Source organism: Ceratosolen solmsi, unplaced genomic scaffold (genome assembly GCF_000503995.2).
Source record: "Ceratosolen solmsi marchali unplaced genomic scaffold, CerSol_1.0 scaffold13, whole genome shotgun sequence".
Classification (NCBI taxonomy): Eukaryota; Metazoa; Arthropoda; class Insecta; order Hymenoptera; family Agaonidae; genus Ceratosolen; species Ceratosolen solmsi.
The window spans coordinates 2,718,736-2,728,649 of NW_011948418.1; the positions used below are offsets into that span (position 1 = coordinate 2,718,736).

At 41.0% G+C, this 9,914-nt stretch overlaps 1 protein-coding gene across 1 annotated transcript in view; it reads right to left on the reverse strand.

The window, feature by feature from the left end:
* The window catches only part of LOC105360349 (probable serine/threonine-protein kinase yakA), a 63,059-nt gene extending 53,426 nt beyond the window's left edge, over positions 1 to 9,633 (reverse strand). Inside the window, exons 1-2 of the mRNA XM_011497239.1 lie at positions 9,544 to 9,633; positions 9,168 to 9,458 (exon numbers count right to left, since the gene is read on the reverse strand). Of these exons, the coding sequence (XP_011495541.1) occupies positions 9,168 to 9,458; positions 9,544 to 9,555 (303 nt within the window). The 5' untranslated portion in view covers positions 9,556 to 9,633. The remainder of the gene's footprint in view (positions 1 to 9,167; positions 9,459 to 9,543) is intronic.
* Between the last annotated feature and the right edge of the window lie 281 nt (positions 9,634 to 9,914).

Here is a 9,914-nt window from a genome sequence, read left to right on the forward strand (position 1 = left end):
TCTCTCTCTCTCTCTCTCTCTCTCTTTCCCTCTCGTGCATAATGCGCAACACGTACGTGCCGATCCTCTTTGTTAGAGCTTCTTGTAAACGGAGGCTGTTACGCGCGATCATTCGCCAAGAATTGAATCGCGCGATGTGGGCGGTGGGGTTGTTGGATGAGGCGGCGATGCTTTTCTCTCCCTCGTGCCGGGCAGCTCTCTTCCACTCGTACGACTGCCAATGAGCGAGGACGGCGCTTTCCGATGTCGATAAGACGTCGCTGCTGGAGGAAATGCGCGTCGACCCTTATCAAACATATTATTGCGCAGCCATAATTCATCTTTCCACAATTCACTCTCCATTCATTGGAAGCGTTCCTATCGGAACTACGTGTTGTCGTTTTGGCGAAAGTGAGGAAAAAATTTGTTATTCGAGAGATCGGCCGATCAAGGCGGAATGCAATATGTTGCTTTGCTGTTTGTTGTGTTAGCGAGGACGTGTGGTTTTCGCGAATGAAGGATACTCCCTTCCCTATCGTTTATTATAATTTTATTCCTTAATAGGTCCTTTTCGTTAACGATAAATTGTAATAGAATCGCGCGTACAATGTACAGCGAGAACTTATATTAATGCGGCAATATTTTGCGAAATAATTTGTGGAATTTCCGTTTGTCAAATGTATTATTCACGTTACCACTTAGCATTTTAAGAAACTTTCTTTGACGTTACTTATAATTCTTGCCGATTATTCGACAATTCTGAACGCTTAAGATTAAAGTATATTTAATGTTTAAATATAATATTCGAGACTACGGCATCTCTCGCGCATTATCAAATAATCTCTGGTCTGAGAAAGACCAAATTTTACGACATCGTAATGCCGCGCTCACAGATACTTTTGGAGCTTAATATGTAAACGGATAACATTTTCTTTCTCTCATGAAAATACCTTAGAAAAAATTGAATTTGTAGACTATTCATGGCTTATAATGTAATCACTATTATGGAAATTTGTCAACGTCGGGTATAATGACCTAGTCACGCACTTACCAGAGTTCATGATAAAGCGTTTAAGAAAATTCGAAAATATCACTTGAGTGCTGTCGTTTTAAAGCTGCCTAAGGCTTCGGCAAATATCATTTGAATTAAGGATAATAATTACAATAATAATTTTCTTTAAAGAAGAAGGAGATTTTCTCTAATTGATCTTAACGATTGATTCGTAATTATATCCCGAGTAGGCTTTTGTCATTAGCATACAGAATTAATATTAACAATTTGTTAAGGCTAATTCAATTTATCAACTCAACGTTCAAGCGAACGAATGCTGAAAAATGTAATTAAGAATGCATAAAAAGAAAAAACTAAAAATAATGGTTCTGCGGTTGATAAATTTTATTTCTTTATTTCATCATTGAATTACAAGCTAATTTATCAATTTTCATACATAATTTAAACAAACATATCATAATTATTAATTATTAAATGTTTGAATCAACTGCGTAAAGCCTATTGACGTTTTTAACACTTCAAGCTCGTTAAATTTCGTTTATTAAAGTAACATTTCGATGACGAGCATTTTAGTCATGAAAGTGATATCGTTTAAATAGCGTAAATAATAATAATGGAAATATACTTGGTTTATAGCTTGAATTTTCATTTAAGATATTGACGCAGCGAAGTAAGGCGAAGCTCACGATTTCACGTAGCGATACTTTAGCAGAAATTGACATAAAATTGAAATCTTATTTAACCCGAAGAGTTTATTTCAATGATGTAAAAGCAATTTTTAACGGTTTATCAAATTATACATAAACATCGTCAGCATCAAATTTCCTATAATTTACATTTACCGAAAATTAAAATAATTTATCTATAACTATCATCAATGTTATTTACTTTTTTATATAAATTTTTTCCCATATATTCCTCTTTGACGTGTAATATCCATAATTAATTATCATCTCGAGAATGTACGCTAACTAAATTTTAATTGCCAATGATTACTAATTTACAGTGAGTATCTACCTCTAACGGACATATCGAACAAATAGTGACCAAAAATGTCGCCGGAGATTATAATTACAACATAACTCGACTCGCTCATAAAAACACAAAAGTTACATTTCAAATTCCAGAATTCATTATTTGATATCGTAGATGTTGATATTATCTCGGCGCTTATACGAAAGCTGGCGAATGCATGATTAATGTTTGTCAGAGCCAAAGCTGATAGAATAACGTCAATACGTTAAGTTGATTGATAAAATAGCATATTGATCGGCTCATCAACTGTTCGCACTCTACGTCGATGCAACGAGAGTCAATAGAATCAGCAGCGCTGCATCACAGAGTAATTAGTATTGAATGAAGGAGAATATTCACATTTCAAGCGGCTTTTCTTCAAATGCCAATAATAATACTTTCATTACGAGCGGAGAAGGATTATGCGAAGTTACGGGGAGTTGATTCGTAAACTGTTCAATGTAATTCGTGGGTAGTCGGAGCGATGATGAATCGGACGGGGGACGTCGACCCCCCCCCCCCCAAAAAAAAACCCCTCCCGCCGTCCATCCTCCTTCTCCTCCTCCTCCTCCTCCGCGGTACCGTCGTCGTGTACACTGTAACAGGAGACTCACGGTAACGAGGGGAAGAGAGATGGATCGCGAAGGATGGGCCCGATTTCTTTTTTCATTTTATCGATTAGCGGTTTCTTCTTCTTGGTCGACACGAGCTCATTCATCGAGCTCTTTTTGTAATCGAACGAGGAGTGCGGGATTTACTGAGAAATATTTCGCGAGCACAATTTCCACACGTACTTTTCTCGATTGCCCAATTACATTGAAGGAAATCGTCGTCCGGTCATGCTAGACACTTGGAAATGGGAAAAGTCATTTAATACAAGGGAAGATTACTCTTCGAGATTTATATGGAAATATCGCATATTTTTTTTCGAGTTTATAACTTCTAATTAATGTTTAATTTGTTCGTATTAGCTGGAAAGTGTATAAAGCATATCGTGCCAGAGATACTTTAGCGTCGTTATGCCCCTTTATATTGTAATTTTTACTTAACGAGAAGCCAAATGAATTTATGTATCAAAGCACAATTCGCGCTAAAAACGGAATTCCACGGCAGTGAAAAAATATTCGCGACTCGTGCAGCCGTTTGTAAGGAATGGCCTAGAGCTCGTTTCTTTCTCTAACTAATTGGAGTTAATGTGTAATTATTATTAACGATTTTATCGATCAAATTCATTAGATTATATTAATAAGAGATTTGCACTCACAATAAATGCAAATGAGCATCCACGTGACTGTGCGTTATTCGATTTTTGTTTGTTTTTTTTTCGGTTTGTTCGGCAACTATAAATTTGCCTCGACATTTACTTTTTGTTTTCCTAAATTGGCAAAATCATCAAACTATGGGGTCCGGTGTGCAGCTCTTATTTTGAAAACCAAAAAACAAAACAAAAGAGCCAAAGAGTTTAGTAATTTAATGTTCTGCAACTGGTCTATAGCGCACTTTCACTATTATTAACGAAGTAGGCCATTGGTTGTAAAATATTTTGAAAGATAATGCACTATTTATTGGCCGATAAAAATAATGCTTGAAAAATGCTTGAATAGTCGTTAAGAAGAAATTATTTAGGAGCAGAAACTTTTAAACGTGATGGCCGTGAGGTTACTATTATTTTGCAATTAATACACTTAACTTGGCATACGGAGCAGCACAGTCGTGCTTAATAAATCTTCCTTTTGTCGGGGGGGGGGGGGGGGGGGAGCGGCCAATCCAAGTTATAAGGTATTTTCAAAACCTTTATATATCAAATTTAAATTAACGATGTCCTTTCTGGAGTTTCTTAAATTAAACATGTGAATCGTAATGAGCTGCACCCAAGCATCCGTAAACAGAAAGTTACTTTAGCCTTGATATCAAAACAATAACAATGATAGAAACGTTATATTCAAATACCAGCGGAGCACTGTTAGACGTTACATTTTTACATGTCAATTAAATGCCAATATGAAGGTAAGGAACAGAAAGGACGGCGGACGGTATTTTTAAAAGCAAATGTATCAACCTAATGGATGCAGTCGGTTGATGTTGCGGTGAAAGTGCTAATAATGACTCTCAAGATTTGCCTATCGATAGATCGTTTCCCGTGTGCCGTGAAAAACTACACATAAAATTATGATACACCTCCAGCGCTTATCAAGCCACATTGATTATCGATTTTTTTCTTTCCTTATTTTTTTGTCTTCTTTTCTTTGCATTGATCATAAGCCAAGAGTCATAACGTTAAACTTAATCACACTGTCTCTCCCTAATTAAAAGCCTCGATTTAATCCAATAATTACATGGCCGTGTGGATCGCGCGAGCTCTCACATTTACACGAGTATCGGTAGGGTACGGTTAAAAACATAAAGGCTCAAGGGCAGGTAAGAGATCGCGCAACAGTTTCGTCCGTCGCTCAATTAAGATCCGCAAATTCAATGAACGAGGAGCGAGCGATGAGGGCCAAAAGAATCCGTCGATCGGTGGAAATTAATCGCGCGGTATCCTCGCACGCGAAACTACGCGCTGCCTTTAATGTACCAAAGGGATGCGAAATATCGTGCCATGAATTGTGCTCGGGAAGCGGCGCGTCATCAAGCAATGAACCGCGGTTGGGCAACCGTTTGGTCGGGCGGGGGGTATGGGGGGGGGGGGAGACAAGAGAATATACAGTTAGCGCTCGCTTTCCTATCAAGGTTCAAAGTTCGAGTCACTCGCTTAGTCGCGCGGGTGTCGATCGATTCTTGTAAAATGAAAATCCTGCTTAGTCGATACGGCGTTTTTGGGCCTCAAGGGGATAAAAGCTCGTCGTGGCAGGCCCAATCCATAAATCTTCCGCCGTAAAAGCGTGAAGCGCGATTCCATTGGGCACGTTATAATTACGCGGGCTTTTTCGGGTAGTGATCTCGACTGGCTTTATCGCTTAAAAACAAATGATAGACGCTTGTCCGTTGCATTGGCTCTCGCCTGACTAATAAAAAATAAACGCTCCTCGTGGATGAAATTTACATGTACTTGTCTGATAAATTAACGGACAAAATTTTGACGGACAAAGAACCTTACACCTTGCATGTTGCACCTATGCGTTTCAACGTGTGCAGACCTTTCTAATGGAACGACGCATTCTTCCGCACCCCCCCCCCCCCCCCGCCACCAATTAAATAACCAACTTCCAATGGAGAATTAAATAAACATTTTAATGATATTATTCGATTATTAATCTTACCTTTTAATCTCGATCGTGTTTGTCGATTATCATTCGCTCGAGGCAAAACTTTAATACATCCACGTATTAAGCTTTTATATTATGTTCGTTAAATTCCCTCTACATTTCAACCAAAATTGAGAATACTCATAAGAAATAATTGTAAAGCCGTCCCCGTATTTATTAAAATTATATTTTTATGTGGCATTGCATTAGCAATTCCAGGCATTTTTCCGGGGGTATTCCTTCATTTATATTGCGGTCACTGCGCGCAATCAAGTCAAAAAAAGAAGACTGTAATAAAAAACAAAAGAGAATAAGAAGGAGATGAAGAAGTATACGATGACGATGTTGATGACGATGTTGATGATGATGATGATGGAAATACATTTATACAATAATATAGTCGCTCCGAATAATCCGTTTTAATTAATAAAGAGGCGTAAATTTGAAAATAAGTGGTAATTGCTCATTGATCAACGTCCGTAGCTCCAGACAATTTTTGTAACCAATGTAAAATAGAGTCTACAGAAAGCATTATCATTAGAGTATTTCTTATACAAGGCAACAACAACAACCAAAATAAAAACAAACGAACAAATAATTATTCCAACAAAAAAAAAACAAAAAAAAAATTTTTTTTTTTTAAATAATAATAATAATAATAATAATAATAATCATAATAAATTAAAATTAAAAAATCGTTAAAAGTATATTTAATATTTATCAATGTTTACGTGTATTAAAACATTTTTTACAAAGGGGCAATTTACTCGCGATTCTCCAGAGATAATAAACGAAAAAACGCACGAGTTTAATTTGTTGCAATTCAAAGAGAATGAATGTATTTTAAATTAATGCTAGAAAGTCCCGGAGTCATTCGTAAAGAAAGAAAAGCCACGGTACGAGCGTGTGCCATTACACACGACAAAGGATTTCGAGAAAAGGAGCAATAAACCACTCCCACCGAGCGATCATTGAAAATGCGCACTAGGAGTACTAATCTAAGCGCGGAAACCGGTTATTAGCCGAAAGTGAGGATCATAAGAGCTAATAAGTTTGTTTCGCTGCTGCCAGTCGAATAAAATGAAACGTGCGCGCGGCTGTTATTGGCAATTGTATAATTCGCGCTCGTCCCCTCTGCGCATAAATAACCACTTCGAAAGGAAGACACGGTCCTTATTAATTTCGCGGCGCAGCCTCCTGCCTTGTGACCCCCCCTCCCCCCTCCCCATCCCCCCCCCCCTGCCAATACCCCACCCCCGGCCCCTGCCCCTCCGGCCCCTGCCCCTGCCGCCCACCGCCCCTCTCCGCCACTGTCACGCCGCCGCCCATTGTTCGTCCCAAAAAGTTTGCCTACGCCAAACGAAGCACTGGCTGGCTACGTTTGTAAATAAAATGTACGAGGATAAGCGCATACGCGACACTGACGCACCACAATACCACCAATACGACCATTAATCCAAGAAATTTTCCATTCTGGTGACTTTGGTGCGTCACGAGGTCGTTTGCCAAGCCAAACGTTTCCGAGCGACTTTACACCCCCGCCTCTCAATTTCCATTCTCACCGTTCGTGCCTCATTATGCACTTTTACAGGCTGCGATGTGTTAAAAAAACTACGGTGCGCGCACGTAGACGAAGACGATCGCCGAAGTAGATCCAAAGTGGGGGAGGGGAATCGGCAATGTTTACAAAATACCCGACACACGCGAATTTTGTAATTGCAACATTATCGTCTTGGCCGCTTAGAGCCTCGCGCTCTTTGTCTCATTTCAATATTGCCTAGCCCTCTCGTCGACTCCGAGCGCCGCTCACAAAGAGCCCGAGAACGCTTAATAGGAGAAAAGCTCGCTACGCGGACAATATTTTCACCTACGTGATTCAGGAAATCCGTCGCGACGAGGTTCCTCCACGTGCGACGTGTCTAACGGCCAGCCGATAGCGATCGAGCATAAGCGCTCGCAATAAATAATCGAGTCGCGAGAGGGCCGCCGAGCCGAAGAGGGGAGAGGGGAGGGGGGAGGGGGGAGGGGGGACTGAGGCGACACCCGCGTTGGAATATCTAACGAGGCCCCGCGAGGAAAAGCCCGAAGAAGGAGCGACGATGGGGCCGCGGATAGCGGCTCTCATCCACCCATGGGAAAAGCGTGATTTATCAGGGCGTGTGCTCGTTATTGTCGCCCGGGTCCTTCCCTCTCGACACTGCTTTTTACATTGGCGGAAGAGTATCGCGCCTTATCTGCACGACGACGCCCCGGCGCACACGACTTCCTGCTTTTGTGCCCGTATATCGCCAAGTACGCTGGGGGTCGGATCGCCGTGTAATAATTCTAATTATCCCCACCAGTCGAGGCACGGCGTTACCGCCCATCTCTCCCCTCTCCCTGCTCGTCCATCGCTACCGCAGCGTCCTCCGCCACCTTCACCCGGGTCGGTGCGACATACGCGCGACATGCGCGATACCCGTAACGGTAATCGCCTCCTGCGTTCTTCCTCTTTTTAATTAGCTCCGGCCTCTCTCGGCTTCCCTCCTCTGCTCAGATACGCTTACGCGGACGCATCCCTTTTCCTCCAAAGAAGCACCGAGCGTGCCGCCCCCTTTGTTTGTCTTCGGACTTTTGCGGACTCGCGACATGACTCTTCGTGTCACGTGCGCGAATTTCCAAAGTCGACATTACCAATATAAATATAATACGATTTGTGAGAATATTTGTTTTGACGGTTTGCGCAATAATCTTGCAGCCATCGTAAACGTATAACCTATAAATCAACGTTCTTGACGTCGTCGTTGTAACCTTCCGAGTAACTAACTCTCTTTATTTGTATTTCAATGTATCGCAGTCAATTATAGTTTTGCTTTATTTATTGGGAAAGCGGGCGTTGCGCGTAAATGACGATACACTTGAGGTAACAATCGAGAATTTTATATGCCAGGCATTTGCAGAGTACATTTTTCGCGATTACATCGATTAAAAGAAAGTAGTGACGGGAACAGCTTAAGCCATCGAGATTTTTATTTAACAAAACTAAAATATTTCCGCGAGATCGCGCGTGGCTCGACGCTTACTTTTTGTTTCTCGCTGAATTGTTCACCTATCGACGTTTTTAGACGGTTCCCAACGACTTGTGTCTCGCGAGAGGGACCGGGGAGTGAAGGGGAGGGAAGGAGCGAGAGAGAGAGAGAGAGAGAGAGATAGAGATAGATAGAGATATAGATAGATAGAGAGCAATCAAAGTATACAACAATTATAATTAAAAAATCTGAATGACGAAAACTATATGTGATGTCCCAAGTCATTAAAATCCTGTAAATTTATCTTCTCTAGCTTTTATTTGGAGCAAGCAAATTAAAATTAAAACGACAGTCGAATAGTAAAAAAAGTTTTTCCTCTCTCTATTAACGTAATCGGTAATAAGTAAGAATACTAGTGATGGTAGTAATAGTAACACAGCAGTTGTAACAATAGTAGAGTAAATATAATTTTCTATCAAACACACTTCTTATACGTACTTGTGCACTTGGTTGCATGAACACACGCGCTCTCACGCATACACGTACTGCACGTACTACTACACGACATTTATCATAATGAATAAACATTGGAATTCTTAAACTAATATATAATTTTATTATTTATCATTAAAGACGTTTCAGATTTGTAGAAAAAATTCGCCCAAATTAAAAAATTGAAATATCAAGAAGGTTCCTCGGTATCGTCCTCCTCCACTTCCTCTTCCTCTTCCTCATCCTCTTCTTCTTCTTCTTCTTCTTCTTCTTCTTCTTCCTCCCCGTCATTATGATACATTTCCTCCGCTTCGATAACCTTCTACACAAAAAGTAAAAGACAAATAATAAGGAGACGTCCTCGGCTACAAAACATCGCGCGCGTTTTACCATAATTTTTTCATATTATCTTATCACAACATAGAGGCCGGCGGTGGCGGCGGCGGCGGCGGCGTCAACCGGACTGCCCGCCTGGCCTCTCTCACGCACCTTATCGTCGCCAGTGCCGTTAGGAACCGATGAAGTTATGTCTTGCTTATCATCCTCTTCCTCCTCGTCCATTTTTTTATTATCCACGGTAACACGAACCGCGTATGCCTGAGCTCTCGCCAGTCGCAAAATCTCCTCTTGAGTAAGCGATCGCGGCTTCATCCAAACCATCTCCTCCGCCGTATCCCTGCTGTTCGCTATATTCGGTACACTCGCGACCTAAACCACCGACGACGACCATCGGTGACAAATTGTAAAGTCCGTAAAAAATAAAGCACGAAGAGAAAAATAAATAAATAGTCACCTCCGTGTCCATACTCGCAACGACTGTGTAATAAAACACTGAAAATGAAAGGTTATTTTGTTTGAAGAATTACGTTACGATGGCACGCGCGAGTCAATTATATCAATCTTCAGCTGCCCACTTAATAGCGGGAACGTCTTAGCCCCCTCGTGACAACTGCAATAACTACGCTTAAAGACCGTACGTCATGTCCAAAGTAATGTGCGCGCTCTGCCTTTCCATTTTCCCGTATGTGCGCGTCGTCGAGTTGTATGCGCCGCATTTAACTAAACTTCAGGCCACGTTAAATGCTCCGTAATTTAAATTCTGTTGATTCATTATCGAGGAAGCGTATTTTAGCGTTGTAAAATGAAAACAACCGACAAGACTCG